The 18,244-nt window shown below is 44.0% G+C and overlaps 1 protein-coding gene across 3 annotated transcripts in view; it reads left to right on the top strand.

Annotated features, from left to right (window-relative positions):
* Nucleotides 1–18,244, top strand: part of PPP1R12A (protein phosphatase 1 regulatory subunit 12A) — a 234,743-nt gene that overhangs the window by 69,927 nt on the left and 146,572 nt on the right. For all 3 annotated transcript variants that reach the window (XM_075344940.1, XM_075344941.1, XM_075344939.1), the window contains exons 3-7: nucleotides 7,924–8,042; nucleotides 13,460–13,619; nucleotides 14,430–14,574; nucleotides 16,337–16,411; nucleotides 18,154–18,236. In XM_075344940.1, coding sequence (XP_075201055.1) covers nucleotides 7,924–8,042; nucleotides 13,460–13,619; nucleotides 14,430–14,574; nucleotides 16,337–16,411; nucleotides 18,154–18,236 — 582 coding nt within the window. The remainder of the gene's footprint in view (nucleotides 1–7,923; nucleotides 8,043–13,459; nucleotides 13,620–14,429; nucleotides 14,575–16,336; nucleotides 16,412–18,153; nucleotides 18,237–18,244) is intronic.

Here is an 18,244-nt window from a genome sequence, read left to right as displayed (position 1 = left end):
CCGGCGTTGGCTACGATTCGTTATTAAAGACGAGAATATTTCGTTTCGTAGCCATACCCTTTGGCTGGCGACAGCCCCACGGGTGTTCACCAAGTTCGTGGCAGCAGAGGGAGCAGTCCCGCGCTCTCACGGTCACTCTGTGATCCTTTACTTGGGCAATCTACTGGTCAAGGCACTCTCCTTTACAAGCATGCCAACACAACCTGAACATGGCGCTGGACCCTTCCCAGAGTTTCGGGTGGGTCTTCAACTTTTCAAGGTTGAACCCAATCGTTGGCATCTCCTGGAGAGTTTTCACACTCTCTCAGCGATAGTGAAGCTTCCGCTGGACAAACAGCGTTCACTACAGACGAGGGGACAGTCTCTCCTTCAAGGAGGCGCCTCATCCAGAGGCGAGTTTTAGCTTTTCCAGACGGTCAAAGACCATCTTCAGAGGAGTCCACTCTTCAACTCAGTGGTCTGGAGCTCTGGGCAGTGTATCTTGCACTGCAAGCCTTCCTGCAGTGGCTGGAATGCAAATAGATCCGAATTCAGTCGGACTATCTACAGCGGTGGCATACACCAACCACCAAGGCGGACTACGCAGTCGACAAGCCTCCCAAGAGGTCCGGCGGATTCTGCTATGGGTAGAAGACAGAGCATACACCATATCAGCTGTTCACATCCCGGGCGTACGACACTAGGAAGCAGACTTCCTCAGTCGCCAGGGCGTGGACGCAGGGGAATGGGCTCTGCACCCGTTTGTTTGCAAGAATTCTGTAGACGCAGGATGAAGACGGACGTCGACGTCATGGCTTCTCGGCAACAACAAGGTCCCGATTTTGATGACGCGGTCTTACGATCAAAGAGCTCTGGCGACAGGCGCCTTGGCTCAGGATTGGTCACAGTTCCAGCTACCGATTGCTGCCACACCATTCTCGTCGCCCCAGACTGGCCGGGGAGGTCGTGGTACCGTGATCTGTGGCATCTCACCGTCGGTCGACCGTGAGCACGACGTCATTGCCACCATGAGACGGGCTAGCCAGCCGCGGTCTGCCAAGATCTACCACAACTCGTGGAAGATATTCTTATCTTAGTGTTCTGCTCAGGGAGGGTCTCCCTGGCCATCGGCATTGCCTACTTTGCCTTCCCTCCTGCAATCTGGTTGGGAAAGAGGTTGGTCGCTCGGCTCCCTTTAAGGGCAAGTCTCGGCACTATCCGTGTTCTTTTCAGAAGCGTCTAGCACGTCTTCCTAAGGTGCGCACGTTACTACAGGGGGTTTGTCATATTGTGCCCCCGTACAAGCGGCCGTTAGATCCATGGGATCTGAACAGGGTACTAGTTGCTCTCCAGAAGCCGCATTTCGAGCCTCTGAGGGAAGTTTCCCTTTCGCGCCTGTCACAGAAAGTGGCCTTTCTGGTTGCGATCACGTCGCTTCGGCGAGTGTCTAAGCTGGCGGCTCTGTCATTCAAGGCTCCCTTCCTAGTGTTCCACCAGGACAAGGTAGTGCTGCGCCCTATTCAGGAGTTTCTCCCTAAGGTTGTATCCGCGTTTCTTCTTAATCGGGATATACCCTTTCCTTCCTTTTGTTCTCATCCGGTTCTCCGGTATGAAAAGGATTTACAGTTGTTAGTTCTGGTGAGAGCACTCAGAATCTACATTTCCCGCACGGCGCCCATGCGCCGCTCTGATGCATTTTTTGTCCTTGTCGCTGGTACGCGCAAGGGGTTGCAGGTTTCTAAAGCCACCATGGCTCGATGGATCAAAGAACCAATTCTTGAAGACTACCGTTCTGCGGGGCTTCCGGTTCCTTCAGGGCTGAAGGTCCATTCTACCAGAGCCGTAGGTGCGTTTTGGGCATTACGACACCAGGCTACGGCTCAACAGGTGTGCCAGGCAGCTACCTGGTCGAGCCTGCACATTTTTCACCAAACATTATCAGGTGCATACCTATGCTTCGGCGGACGCCAGCCTAGGTAGAAGAGCCCTGCAGGTGGCAGTGGCTTCCCCATAGGGGAGGGCTGTCTTGCAGCTCTAACATGAGGTATTTCTTTACCCACCCAGGGACAGCTTTTGGACGTCCCAATCGTCTGGGTCTCCCAATAGAGCGCTGAAGAAGAAGGGAATTTTGTTACTTACCGTAAATTCCTTTTCTTCTAGCTCTTATTGGGAGACCCAGCACCCGCCCTGTTGTCCTTCGGGATTTTTTTGTTGTTTGCGGGTACACATGTTGTTCATGTTGAACGGTTTTTCAGTTCTCCAATGTTACTCGGAGTTAATTTGTTTAAACCAGTTATTGGCTTTCCTCCTTCTTGCTTTGGCACTAAAACTGGAGAACCCGTGATATCACGGGGGGGTATAGCCAGAAGGGGAGGGGCCTTGCACTTTTTAGTGTAGTGCTTTGTGTGGCCTCCGGAGGGCAGTAGCTATACCCCAATCGTCTGGGTCTCCCAATAAGAGCTAGAAGAAAAGGAATTTACGGTAAGTAACAAAATTCCCTTCGTTGATGGCTTTTCCCAAAAAGCTCTACTTTTGTCTCATCTGACCAGAGAACATTCTTCCAAAACGTTTTAGGCTTTCTCAGGTAAGTTTTGGCAAACTCCAGCCTGGCTTTTTTTATGTCTCGGGGTAAGAAGTGGGGTCTTCCTGGGTATCCTACCATACAGTCCCTTTTCATTCAGACGCCGACGGATAGTACGGGTTGACACTGTTGTACCCTCGGACTGCAGGGCAGCTTGAACTTGTTTGGATGTTAGTCGAGGTTCTTTATCCACCATCCGCACAATCTTGCGTTGAAATCTCTCGGCAATTTTTCTTTTCCTTCCACATCTAGGGAGGTTAGCCACAGTGCCATGAGCTTTAAACTTCTTGATGACACTGCGCACCATAGACACAGGAACTTTCAGGTCTTTGGAGATGGACTTGTAGCCTTGAGATTGCTCATGCTTCCTCACAATTTGGATTCTCAAGTCCTCAGACAGTTCTATGGTCTTCTTTCTTTTCTCCATGCTCAATGTGGTACACACAAGGACACAGGACAGAGGTTGAGTCAACTTTAATCCATGTCAACTGGCTGCAAGTGTGATTTAGTTATTGCCAACACCTGTTAGGTGCCACAGGTAAGTTACAGGTGCTGTTAATTACACAAATTGGATAAGCATCACATGATTTTTCAAACAGTGCCAATAGTTTTGTTCACCCCTTTTTTGTGTTTGGTGTGGGATTATATCCAATTTGGCTTTGACAATTTTTTTTTTCATTGAAGACAAATTAAATGAAGCTAATAATACCAAATAATTTGTGATTGCAATCATTTTCAAGAAGAAACTGAGTATTATCTGTGTGTGTGTATGTATGTATGTATGTATGTATACACATAATATATATATGTGTGTGTGTGTGTGTGTGTGTGTGTGTATGCGTGTATGTATGCATGTATACACATAATATATATATAATAATAAATATAATATATATAATAATAAAAAGTGACTTCTGGTATACTAAATGAATTTCACATGTCCTCTCAACTAATATCAACCGTGGCAGGTATCACAGGTAAAAAAAAAAAAAAAAGTAAGAAAACAAAATGTGTGTGTAGCTAGTCCCACACAGTGATCACTCCCCCCAAAATTATTAAACATCTGCTTTATTTATTGAAAATGCACAATAAATTTTACATGCATGTTAAAAAAGGCGCCTCACAATATGAGGGACACTTACAATAGACCTGCTGCTCCAGGCATAAAAAAAACCTTATACTGTATTACAATGGCAAATAAACATCACTAAACACAATTGGTGCATTGTACCAAAGAGCTCCTGGCACGTCAAAGGAGGTGTCAGTATTCAGTGATCTATAAAGTCTGGAAAGATATTTTAACCTTGTACAAAAGTGCAGAACAGGTCTGGTGTACAGTCACTTCAACACTAGAGATGGACAAACCCGCAGATGTTATGGTTCTGCAAGTACGGCCGGACTAAAATAAAATAAAAAAAAATTCTATTCCCATACGGATAAAAAAAAATATATTGGGACTGGATTTAAACTCGAGCATCTGCCCTGATGCAGAACCCCATATAAGTCTATAGGGACCCAGACAGTGTGCTGTAAAATAGTGGGCTTAGAGCAGGACAATTAGATTTACCAAGTACCTTGCGAAGCTGTCCCTGCTTCTGGGTCCTCTCATTACCCTCATACATATTCACTGCTTCCCTCATCAGTCCCGGCGTCTGTGATTGGTTGCAGACACTGTGCCCCCAAGCTGTGTGACAGCATCTGTGTTTGGTTGGAATCACACTCTGTGCATCACTATAGAGGTGTAAAACTAAATTTTAAAAAATTGGCGTAGAGTACCCCCATATTATGATACCCAGCGCAGATAAAACTTTCGGCTACAGGTTGCAGCCCACAGCTATGTGTTCATCTTGACTGTGTAACAAAATAAGAGGGACTCCATTTGTCTGTTTTTGTTTTTTTTTTTTTTTTTCTTCATTATTTTAATTTTAAAAAACACTGTGCACTTACCCTCCGCCCAATTCTGATACCCAGCCATGATAAAACCATCACCATCAAGTGGAGGCTGGTATTACCGGGCTGGGAAGGCCCATGGTTATTGGGGCCCTCAGCCTAAAAATAGCAGTTTCCCAGAGTGGTAGCATCTATTAGATGCGACAATTCTGGCACTTTACCCGACCTGGTGCAATGGCAATCGGGGTAATGTAAGGGGTTAATTATAGCTCACAGCTGCCACAAAGCCCTAGATTAGTAATGGCTGGGAAGATGTTACTAATAAAGACCAGCCTGTCCTGCAAAAAAACAAGCCTTCATACAGCTCTTAAGCGGGCTTTACACGCAACGACCTAGCTAACGAGATGTCGTTGGGGGTCACGGAATTCGTGACGCACATCCGGCCTAGTTAGCGACGTCGTTGCGTGTGAAACGCAGGAACGACCTGTTAATGGTCAAAATTACTTATTTTATCGTTGATCGGTCGTCCCTATCGCGATTATCATTGCTGCTGCAGAATGCAGATTGTTCGTCGTTCCTGCGGCAGCACACATCGCTATGTGTGACACCGCAGGAACGACGAACATCAGCTTACCTGCGGCCACCGGCAATGAGGAAGGAAGGAGGTGGACGGGATGTTCGGCCTGCTCATCTCCGCCCCTCCGCTTCTATTGGGCGACCGGTTAGTGACGTCGCTGTGACGCCGAACGAACCGCCCCCTTTGAAAGGAAGCAGTTCGCCGGCCACAGCGACGTCTCTAGGCAGGTAAGTAGTGTGACTGTTCCTAGCTATGTTGTGCGCCACGGGCAGCGATTTGCCCATGACGCACAACCGACGGGGGCGGGTGCTTTCACCAGCGACATTGCTACCGATATCGCTGCTTGTAAAGCCTGCTTTAGGCTACATGCGCACGCTGCGTTTTTGCTGCGTTTTGTCAGAACTTTCTGACATTTGACTTTCCAGCAAAGTCTGAGAAGTCAGATTTGCTGCGCACATTGCAGTTTGTCAGCATTTTATTTCTCAAAAGTTTCTGACAAAAATGCAGCATGTTCATTCTTCCTGCGTTTTTAACATTTGTCACAAAAACGCAGCAGTAACGCATGTTGTGAAAAACGCACCGAAAACGCACCTATAATTACAAGCATTTTTGTGACATTTCCAGGCTCTGACAAGGTGCAGTTTTGGCTGCATTTTGGCTGCAGTTTTGGCTGCAGTTTGTGAGCACAACAAGATGCAGCGAGCGCATGTAGCCTTTAGAATGTGATAACCAAATGGAGTGTCTTTTTCAAAAGCCTCAAAACATGAATAAAAATCTATATAAACTAGGTATTGTCATCGTATAGACCTGCGGAATAAAGATAACACTGATTCTGACTGGTTATAAATAATTGATAAAAAAACTGCAGCGTGCTCCAAAGATGGATACTTTCCAAATGGAAATGGATAATTTAATGAGGCCTTAACCCCTTCACCCCTAGGCCATTTTCCCAGGGTTTTTTTTCACTCCCCTCCATCCTTGAGCCATAACTTTTTTTTTTTTTTTAAATTTTCTGTCAATCTTGCCATGTGAGGTCTTGATTTTTGCAGGAAGAGTTCTACTTTTAAATGAAACCATACGTTTTATCATATAGTGTACTGCGAAAACGGCACAAAAATTCCAAGTGCAAAAAAAGTGAGATTGTATGTTTTTGAGAGCTTTTATTCACTGTTCTCTAACTGGTAGAACTGATGTGTTGTGATGCCTGATGTCGGTACGAGTTCGTAGATGACAAACATATATAGGTTTACTTTTATCTAAGGGGTTAAAAAAAATTCAGAAGTTTGTCCCAAAAAAATGGCGTACTTTGTCCACCATTTTTCCATGTCCCGTAGTGGTTTCATTTTTTGGGATTTATGGCTCCATAGTGGCTTATTTTTTGTGTCTTGAGCGGACATTTTTAACGCTACTATTTTTGCTCAGATGCTCAGTTTTGATTGCGCATTTTGCACAAAATTTGTGGCGACCAAAAAACGTCATTTTGGCGTTTAGAATTTTTTTGCCACTACACCGCTGACTATCAGATTAATTGATTTTATATTTTGATAGGGCATTTCTGAATGCAACGATGCCAAATGTGTGTATTTTTTATTTTTTCAACCCTTTAATTTTCAATGGGGCCATTGGGAGGTGATTTGAACTTTTATTTTTTAATTTTGTAAAACTTAACTTTTTTTTTTTTTTTTAATTTTTACTAGACCCTATAGGGGACTATAACGATCAGCAGTCTGATTGCTCATTCTTTCTTGTAGATCAGAACAGCATTGTTCTGAGCTGTTCTCTCACACATGGCCCTCTGCCAGCTGTAAGGCCTCTTTCACACGTACGTGCCTCCGGTACATGTTTGGCAGTTTTCTCATGTACCGGAGACACGTACACACGTAGACCTATGTATTCCTATGGTTTTGGACACACAAGTATATTCGCACGGAACGTTTGTCCGTTCCGTACTTGCATGTGTCCGTGTGTTTCTCACGGCAACATGTCCGTTTTTTCTCTCCGGCATCACGGGTGTCACACGGAACGCAAACGTGTCACACTTAATGCAAACGGACCACACAAATGTGTTCCGTGTGTCACGCACTGGAGAAAAGATGTGTCCGTGAGAAAAAGAACAAACCTTTACTCACCTGCTGCAGCCCTGCAGTCTCTGCTGCTGCTGTCACTTGCTGCCGACCGCTGCTCATTGAATATTCACTTCACTGGGCCGGAAGCAGCAGCAGCGCGGAGTCGGCAGGACCGGAGACCGAAGATCAGCACCACGGACAGCAACGCCAGGGACAGGTGAGTAGAAAGTTTCCGTTCTCCGTGTGTTATCCCAGATAACACACGTGTGCCATACACACGGCTCACCAAGGGCATTTCGCACCTTTGACATGTCCGTGAAAAACGTGCGTAATTTTCACGGACGTGTGAAAGAGGCCGAAGAGGAACTGTCTCCTGATAGCTTCAGGATTCATCACATGACCCTGTGCTACTATGGCAACCATCGGATCCATGTGATCACATCACGTGACTTATGATGGAGCTGGTTAAGTGCTTACCGCGGCCCTCTGTTACGAGCTGTGACATTTTCACAGAATGATCTAAGGGGTTAAGAGGCGTGAGTGGGTAGTTAATCCACTCGTGCGTGATAAATGCACGTCAGCTGATTTGAACAGCTGACATGTGCAGCGATCGCTGCCGGAGGCAGAAGGCAGGGGTTAACCTGACATGATCCATGATGCACCCAATACGTCATGTGTCATGAAGAGGTTAATATTTTTGGAGGGGATCTTTGCTATTTTCACATTTATACATGGAAGTTTCTGCACAGCAGACCAGATATTTAGTGAGAAATTAGTTTGTAATGATATACTAGGTTTGCTAAACTTCTAATAAATCTTGTGTCTTGCAGATATTTAATTAGCCAAGGAGCCAATGTGGGGGCAGTGAATAGTGAAGGCGACACTCCATTAGACATTGCTGAAGAAGAGGCAATGGAAGAACTGCTTCAGAATGAAGTTAATCGTCAAGGTACCAGTACTGAGCTTCTGAGCGAGCATGTTTAGTGCATAGTTATGTGCTAGTGTACCTCCAGGTCCCTGCAGCACAAAGTACACCCTGGAACAATATTTGTAGAAGTGCAGTTCATTTTCTTTTATTCTGTGGTTTGCTTATTACTTTCTAACTTTCTGGATGTTTAAAACCAACATTTTTACATCAGGTAAATAGTATTTAGACCCCATGTAGCTGGCTTACTTGGAGCAGCAGCTGAATGGAGAAAATGAAGTTCTATTCTCCCTGTAGCCGCTTGCTTCCAGTTATCGGAGCGGGTATTTTCACTGCTCACCATACACGGAGCGTGCTGTAATATAGAGGTGTAACTTTATTTTCTCCCTGTATCTGCTGCTTCATTTGCTACAACTATACAACCTTTTTTGTTCTTGGCTTTTTTTTCCAAAATGGACTTGTTGGATAACCTGCAGATCATAGTGTCTGCAGGTAATTGGTGTTTCTGGGTCTGATCCTCTGTGAGGTTGTCCTGTGAATAAACCCCAGCTTAATTCATGACCCCAATTAAAACGTTTGCTCACCTCCCACAGAGGCACCGCTTTAGTAACGTTGGTGGTGCTATTACTGGAGAGTGAATTATCACGTAAACTCTGCAGCTAATGAGTGACTGTTAAAGCGGACATTTGCCCTGACCAAATAGTAAAGGCTGCAGCTGAACAGCCGCCTTCAGGTAACCCAACAGTGTCAAGTCCCTCTCCGGGAACAGCGCTGCTGAAATGGTAAGCTGCAGTGGCTGGGGAGCCATGGTGGTTGTTTCATTTCAGCTCCTGAATTAAGCTGGGGTTGTCCAATAGCTGCCAGTTCCTTTCAATAAGCTTCTAATTGGAATTACTTAGTGGTGTTGGCCACTTTATCTTTATTTTACTCGTTCGTCTTCTGCACTTGTTACTGTCGCGTTCCTCCGACAGCGCTACTCATCCTGTCCATAAAATGGCTGCTTATGGAGGAGCACGTGACCGGACGCATCCATCAATCTGCAGCAATAGAAAAGCAGCTTACATTGGAGAAGGCTGATGGACCAGTTTGGTCACGTGTCTCCTCCAGTGGCCATTTTGTAGTCTGTAAAACTGTATTCTATGAGGAAAGCTGTTCTAACTATGAAGCAGATTCTGTATTACTTAAGTGTCCCCAACACATTGTTGGCATAAAGATCGAGTGTCCATCCCTTCCTGACCAAGGATATACGAGTGGTCTTCTCCATACACTGCATATGTGGCTTGGCCGATGGTGTTCTACTGAGACCCCCTCTTCATCTGCTGTGGTGCTGGTGCAAACACTTCCTAATATGAGATTACCGATTATACAGTATACCGCACTATGGGATTACACAAATCAAGTAGTCGCAGTGACAAGCTTTCTAAGGGGCTAAAGAAAAATGGAAAGGTGGTTTATTCATAGAAATATATCTCGTAATGGATAACCAACAAAAACTGTAGCTCACCCCTCAAAGGAAGACCTCACACAGCTCCGTCAACAGAAAAAGTTACATATCTGAAAATGCCGGCACAGTTTCCAATTTTTTTTTTTCGTCCGTCATTTTCAAAGCCGTGCATTCAAAAAAAAAATAAAAAATTAAATAAAAATTAATACATTTGGTAATGCAGAATAATACTGACCTGCTGAATCCAGCAACCAGGTCCTATGTAGCTCTGGCTAAAATTAAAAGACCACTCCACATTTTTATAAAAAAAAATCAGCTTCTCTACATGTCTGACAGCCATTCCATTCCAGTGTCAGTTGAATTCCAACCAGAGTACAGACCGGCAGAGACCCAAAGCGACTCTCCACTGACTGGGATGACCGTCATCATTCTGCAGTCGCTGAGTGACCGTAGAATAAGATATCAAGTGACCTACAAAAGGAATAACAAATGGCAGCTGGGGTGAAGTGCAAGAACAGTTTGTAACAGGCTCCTAGAAGCAGGGCTCAAGTCATGTAAAGCTAGAAAAAAGCCTTTCATCAATGTAAAGCAAGGGAGAGCCAGGCTGAAGTTTGCCAAAGTCCATAAGGATTGGACCATAGAGGACTGAAGTAAGATAATCTTCTCTGAGTATAACTTTCAGCTTTGCCCAACACCTGGTCGTCTAATGGCTAGACTGAGACCCAGAGAGGCGTACAAGCCTCAGTGTCTTGCACCCACTGTGAAATTTGGTGGAGGATCAGTGATGATCTGGGGATGCTTAATCAAGGCTGGAATTGAGCAGATTAAACTTTACGAAGGACGTATCAATCAAGCCACATAAAAGGTTATCCTGGAAAAACAGTTGCTTCCTTCTGCTCAGACAATGTTCCCCAACTCTGAGGACTGTTTTTTCCAGCAGGACAATGCGCCTTGCCACACAGCTAGGTCAATCAATGTGTCGATGAAAGACCACCACATCAAAACCCTGTCAAGGCCAGCCCAATCTCCAGACCTGTAGAAAAAAAACTTCAGCACTCTTGAATGAGAATCATTTTGGCTTATTAGCAGGTAATTATCAGTTAATAATGTTTCGGCTCAAACTTCAGTTTATGAAGAAGGCATATCTCCAGACCTGAACCCCATTGAAAACCTCTGGAATGTAATCAAGCGGAAGATGGATAGTCACAAACCATCAAACAAAGCATCAAACAAAGAACTGCTTACATTTTTGCACCAGGAGTGGCATAAGGTCACCCAAAAGCAGTGTGATAGACTGGTGGAAAGCATGCCAAGACGCATGACAGCTGTGATTAAAAATCATGGTTATTCCACAAAATATTGATTTCTGAACTCTTGCCGAGTTAAAACATTATTAGTATTGTTGTTTCTAAATGATTATGTGCTTGTCTTCTTTGCATTATTTGAGGTCTGAAAGCCATGCATTGTTTTGTTATTTTGACCATTTCTCATTTTCAGAAAATAAATACAAAATGTATTGCTTGGAAATTCGGAGACGTTGTCAGTAGTTTATAGAATAAGGGGATAATTTACATTTTACTGAAATATACCTATAAAGAGAAAAATCGGAAAAACTGACAACATTCACACCTACACGAGACAGCCCTTGATATCCGCTTTATTGTAGACATCACTGGTTACTGCTCTGGCGACTGACATACAATATAGACCTTTTCATTTTCGGGTGTCCAGGTGCCACCGGCGGCTGAACGAAAATCAGAAGTGCTTGGCTGAGTGTTGCTCTCAGGCTAAAGATGGCTGTGATAGTCTTCACTGTGGAAAGAGAGCAGAACTTAAGTGTGCGCTTCTGTCCCATTATTTTAGCCACTAGTGGGTGGTCTAAGTACCTTGACCCCCACTGAGTAAAACGTTTGCCACAGAGATATTAGCGAGAACCTGACACAATCTGCATAAACATCCATTTAGCGGGTATGATTGCTCTCTTCAGGGTCTTCATAATTTCCTGCTAAATTCTGCGCTATATAGTTACATCCAGTTGGTCTAGAGAGATGGAGAAATACTAGTTGGATGTTCCTTTTTTGCCTGCCACTTTATAGTAAAGTGTCATACAGGCCTGATGATGGGTCTAATGGCCCGAGTATAATAGTTCCCTCTGATAGTGTAAACTTCATGGTGGCCATCTGTTGGTGTGACTGCTCTGCTCCGACTATTAGTCCCATATTGTATACAGTTATAAGCATCCTGGTTTAACCTCACGATGTACACTGAGCTGTGAGTAATCAGAGTTAAAAGGTGACTGTTTATCCCTCATCCCCCTCCCCAATGATGGTGACGGGCCTTGTTTCTTAGCAGCTTGAGATTGATGAATGTGCATTGACTGACCCAGAAGAACGTCAAAAGTATCTCCTCATCGTCTATGGTCCAGTTCACGAGCCCTGGGAAAATCCGTCTACATTTCCTATCCCTTCACAGTGGACGTCATATTGTTTGACTCATTTGCTCTCCTAGTCATTTCTCAACAGAATGCAAATCCCAAAGGAGACGCAGCTGGCATCAGACTAAATCTAATGTTTTTATTTCTGGGACATCTCTTGTAAGGCCATAAAATAAAAAAATGACAATGTGCCAAACAACATTGAGCAGGACTAGAAACAGAAATGCAACACTTGTCTTCATTCCCTTTTTATGTTCTCCTATGCTCTTTCAGACGTCTGTGATATCAGTCTGATCTTGGATCACAATGCACGGACTGTCAGCGCGTGTTTGTCCCCCGATATATGAAGCTGTCACATTCTGGTTGGGTGCCTGGCTATTGTGATCCAATATTGGTCTGATGATCACGGACGTCTGAGAGAGCTCTTAGTTGGGATATCTGCGGCTCCTCGTGTCATGTATTAGGGGTGGTAATCATTGGAGGTAAAAAAAAAAAAAAAAAAAGCATCTCTAATGCACTGATGAGGTCAAGGTGATATAGTCTAAATTTGTGTATGTGTGTATATGTCACTCATGTATTGAGACAAGCGGAGGATCAGGTATAATAGGTAATATATCCTAATGGTGCTGCATAGATATACAGAGCTGGACAAAACTGAGACTTATGGGGACACCATAAACAGATTTTATAAATAAATGTAAATGCATTACATAAAATAAAACGCATAAGAATCCATAAATAAAACTTATATGTAGTAAGAGAAATATAATTGCTAATCATTAGTGTTAGATCATGATTAAAGAAATGTAATGAGTTTTAGCCATAGGTCCAATATAAACATAAAGTGATAATGACAATCCTGTGTAAATAACTGTACAGCACATCCACACCCAGAGGAAAAAGCCTTGATTCCGGTTTTCGCTGTAGGCACAGCTTCATTAGGCGGCAAAATGGGGGCTATATGTAGTGCTAGTCCTACTGGTGGCCACATGGGGTGCACCTTCAGCGTGATGTGTTTCTGGATGATGTTGGCATTGCAGTCCCGGGTGTCCAGCAAGTCCACGTGACCAGAAGTAATGTGGGCAGGTGCGTAGCTGGGACTACCAAGTCCAATATATTCTCCGATTCCTTTTAAACCCAGACTAACAAAAAATAAACTTGAAAGTGCCAGCTTTTTGTTGGAAGCTTTGACCTTTTTGTGTATGTGGTCCAATAAGTGGCAATGATCACCATGAGTAAAGGGAAGAGCAAGACGAATGGGAAAATGTGAGACCATAACATTAGCGTTACCTTTTTTCTCAACTGCAGGAAAGGTTAAAATATCAATTGAATATATATTAAAAGGGCACGTTTGTAGATTCAACTTGCATAAGTGTTCACTCTAACGGTGGCCTTGGGTTTACCAGGTATCCATTACTTTTTGATGCACAACATCTATACGGCCACTGTTCTGTTATAGAACAGATACATTTAACTAGGCGTCCACTTGCCCCACTTAGTTACATAATAAACATTTTATCTGCAGTGTGAAATCTAATGTAATGCTGTGTGTATTGTGTTCAGGTATTGATGTTGAAGCTGCTAGGAAAGAGGAAGAGCGGATCATGCTTCGGGATGCCAGGCAATGGCTGAACAGTGGGCAGATCAGTGATACGCGGCATACAAAATCTGGAGGCACAGCTCTGCACGTAGCAGCTGCCAAAGGTTACACTGAAGTTTTAAAGTAGGTATTTCAGCCCGAGAAGGTGTAACACTCCACACTTAGTGTTGAAGTTTCTTATTTTAACATGTAAGGCTGCTTTCACACTACGTTTTTTTTTTTTTAACATGCGTCATGAACGTTTTTTTGCTGTAAAAGTGGATCCTGTTTTTACAAATAAAAACGCATGCAAACGCATGTTATTTGGCAGGATCCTGTCACTTGAAGTTTATGGGCGGGCATTGAAGTCATGTGATCAGGAGTGAGGGCAACTGAACGTGATAGACTGGGAGCCGGTATCTGACCAGCTGCAGACGCTGGTAACCAAGGTAAACATCGGGTAACTAAGCGAAGCGCTTTGCTTGGTTACCCGATATTTACCTTGGTTACGAGCGTCCGCCGCTCTCAGGCGGGGGAGAGAGAGAGAGACTGATCACGCCAGGCTGGTTTCTGGGCATGCTCAGAAGAGCAAGCAGGATCCTGTCTCTCAGCATGCCAGCGTTCACATGTGTTTGCGTGCAGTATAGTCAGGATCCAGTTAAAAACAGTATTTGGACGTAGCTCAAAAACGCTACAAGTAGCGTTTTTGTAAAAAGTTAAAAAACTGCAAGTCGCTGGATCCTCACTATAACACACGCAAACGCATGTGACTGCATGTTGACGCGAGTCCATTGCAAATGCATTGAAATGAACGCATTTGCACTGGATCCTTTTTTGCGTTAAAAAAACGTTCATGACGTATGTTAAAAAAGCGTAATGTGAAAGCAGCCTTAGTCACTGAGACTTGGTGACCACATTCAGATTATTAAAAATGGTTCTCTCCTTTGTATGCAGGCTTTTAATTCAAGCCGGTTATGATATTAATGTTAAAGATTATGATGGTTGGACGCCACTCCATGCCTCAGCTCACTGGGGTAAAGAAGAAGCTTCTAGGATCCTTGTAGAAAATCTGTGTGATATGGATGCTATCAACAAAGTGGTAGGTGACTCCTGTGATCGGTAGCTCCAGAATGTCAGTGCTCCCACTTTTGGCAGCTGTGTACATGTCTTTTGAGCCTATAGTTGGTAGAAAGATTTCAAGTTTGACTTTTGCCACTACCTCTATACAGTGGCATGCATTGGCCATTAACATATTGGTGGTGGCCCATTGTACGAGGGGCTGCTAAGTCTTTTGGCTTTACCCAGAAAGAAACTAGATTGGATGATGAAACTTTACATTTATTCCACATACTCTCCACTGATGTCAACACTCTTCTTACATCAGTAATCCAAGTACTGTAAGCCAAGCAAAAAGGATTTCGGTTGTGTCACAAACCAGGCATCCGTAGCAGCAACTGCATCAGAAATTGTGTGAAATTTGGTACCTGTGAGGTGTTTCTTCAAATTTGGAAACAGATGATAGTCAGAGGGAGCTAGATCTGGTGAATAAGGTTTGTGGTCAACCAGCTGGAAGGCCAGCTCTGCCAGTTTTGCAATGGTCACTTGTGCAGTGTGAGCGGAGGTGTTGTCTTGCAGGAACAAGATTCCATTGGACAGCTTGCCACACCTTTTGGCCTTCAGAGCTGCCTTCAATTGGTCCAAAAGTTCAATGTAATAGCTTGCATTGATGGTGGAACTCTTTTGAAGGTAGTCCACTAGCAACATGTCCTCTTTATCCCAGAACACAAATGCCATCACCTTAGTGGCTGATTTTTGCACCCTGAACTTCTTTGGACGAGGAGAACCACTGTGCCTCCACTCTTTTGACTGCTCCTTGTTTTCAGGGTCATACAAATAAATCCAGGTCTCATCCATAGTGATCAGTTGATCCAGGAAGTTCTTAAAAGTCTGGAAACGCTGACAAATGGACCAGGATGTTTTCACTCGCATGCTTCTCTGACCTATTGTCAAACATGTGGGAACCCACTTTGCAGATAACTTCCTCATGGCCAAATGTTCATGGATAATGACACAAACACGTTCACGGGAAATCCCCATGATGTCTGCTATTGCTTTAGATGAAATTTGTATATTTCTCCAGTATGAGGTCTTGCACAGCATCGACCATCAACCCCTCTTGGTCATCCAGGACGTTCCTCATCATTGGTGCTGAAGTGGCCCGTTTTAAATTTGGCAACCCAGTTCTTAACTGTGGAATATGAAGGGCATTGATCCCCCAATGTCTGCGACATATCACCATGATTTTCCTTCAGACTTTTTTGCAGAAGCAAGAATTTTATCCCTCCTCTGCTTTCAGTTGCTGTGAATATCGCATTAGACACTTCCCGCGTGCGTATAACACTTTTGCCATAAGCAACAAACACAAAATTTTGGAAACCTGTATTAGACACAAAGCTTTCATGTGATGAAACATTTGTTACCATAGAAGCAAAAAAGATCACAAAGCCAAAGACTTATCAGCAGCCCCTCGTATAGCACAACAGTGTGCTGTGCTTTACGCTTACATATTAAACTTAGGGCTCAAGGCAGTGTTCAGAGCCTTACCATTATCTAATGTATTCTGAATGTAGATGTATGGGAAGTAGTTGTCCGTGTCTAGCTGATACATTACGTGGCAATGTAACCAGTCGGTGACACGTACGGATCTTCCTCCTTCCTGACATGAGTGTCACCAGCATTCCCTTCAGTAGCTGAGGAAGGATAAGTTTTGCCTGCTTCCTATTAGGTGTTCTAGAAATTCTTTGGTCTACATATAAACCCCTGCTTTTAGGTTCCACGTGACTTGAAATAATTTCTTGCAGGGCCAAACGGCGTGCGATGTTGCAGATGAAGATATTTTAGGATATTTGGAAGAACTTCAAAAGAAACAAAATCTGGTTGGTTGCAATGCTTTCTTATATCATTATTTTCAGAGTGTGATTTTCCTGCCACCATCCTGCTGGCACTGCAGCTTTTCGTTTTGTGATGGCAGTGGTTTTTGTTACCTCTGGTACATACTTTTGAGATACCAGTGTGACCAATTAGGATACAATGTATTGTTTTTATGCGTACTTTGTTGGTCAGATTAGCAGGTCACTTTGTTTCCATCTTCTTTCTTGGGAATTGACTGTCACTTGTCTTATTAGTGTATTATGTCTTATTTTTTTATGCTGTTTTGCCTAAGGCTGCTGTCACACTACGTTTCTTTAATATGCGTCATGAACGTTTTTTTGCTGTAAAAGTGGAACCTGTTTTTACAAAGAAAAACGCATGTAATTTTGCAGGATCCTGTCACTTGAAGTTTATGGGCGGGCATTGAAGTCATGTGATCGGGAGTGAGGGGAACTGAACGTGATAGACTTGGAGTTGGCATCTGACAGCTGCGGACGCTGGTAACCAAGGTAAACATCGGGTAACTAAGCGAAGTGCTTTGCTTGGATACCCTATATTTATCTTGGTTACGAGTGTCTGCAGCTGCTAGGAGTCGGGCTGCCTGCTCCCTGCACACGTAACCAAGGTAAACATCGGGTAACTAAGCGAAGCGCTTTGCTTGGTTACCCAATATTTACCTTGGTTATGAGCGTCCGCCGCTCTCAGGCGGGGGGGAGAGAGGGAGGGGGAGAGAGAGACTGATCACGCCAGGCTGGTTTCTGGGCATGCTCAGTAGAGCAAGCAGGATCCTGTCTATCAGCATGCCAGCGTTCACATGTGTTTGCGTGCAGTATAGTCAGGATCCAGTGAAAAACAGTATTTGGACGCAGCTCAAAAACGCTACAAGTAGTGTTTTTTGAAAAAAGTTAAACTGCAAGTCACTGGATCTTCACTATAACGCATGTGAACGCATGTTGACGCGAGTCCATTGCAAATGCATTGAAATGAAAACGCATTTGCACTGGATCCGTTTTTGCGTTAAAAAAACGTTCATGACGCATGTTAAAAAACCGTAGTGTGAAAGCAGCCTAAGTTGTGCATGTTGTGATTGTTAGGGTGCGTGCCCACGATCATTGTTTTGGACTGTGTTTCTGCTGCGTTCATAATGCTGCGTTGTGCAGTATAATCACAGAGGAGGGGATTTATTGAAATCCCATATCCACTGTGCTTTTTTTTTTTTTTCTGCAGCGTAATCTCACATGTGGCTCTGAGCTGCACCATGTCAGTTTATCCTGATATTGCGGAAACTCAAGTGTTCTCAGCTGGAAGAATACAGTGAAAGTTCGCAGCGCCCCAGGACTCTGGTCTTGGGCACCGACCGCTGCATTCTCCTGCACAGAACACTTATGCCCCCGCAAGATGACACCATGTCTAGAACACAGCGGGTCTGGATCGTGGGCACCTTACCCTTGGTCGAAAGCAATCTGATCTTTGTGGGATGGGGGAGGGGGAATAAATGGCCTGTGACTATGCTCCTCCTCTCCTGAATAGTAAGAGGAGATACCGTACATTTGTTAATTCTCTGATGGTTTTTTTGTTGGAAAACCTTTGCATGAATGTCTTGTGAAGCCTGAAGAGCTACAGGCTCCCCCCCCCCTCCCCCCCATGTTTGAGTCAGTAAAAATGTACTCTAGGAGCATGTTCATGTACAGCACCCTGGAATTAAGTGTGCTTTGAAAATAGCATATTTTACACTTTTATCTTCCAGCTTCTTAGTGAAAAACAAGAGAAATCTCCATTAATTGAGTCTTCTACTACAGAAAACAACCAGTCACTGAAATCTCTGAAGAAGTATGTAT

Source organism: Anomaloglossus baeobatrachus, chromosome 4 (genome assembly GCF_048569485.1).
Source record: "Anomaloglossus baeobatrachus isolate aAnoBae1 chromosome 4, aAnoBae1.hap1, whole genome shotgun sequence".
NCBI lineage: Eukaryota > Metazoa > Chordata > Amphibia > Anura > Aromobatidae > Anomaloglossus > Anomaloglossus baeobatrachus.
This window is presented reverse-complemented; position numbering and strand designations above follow the sequence as displayed.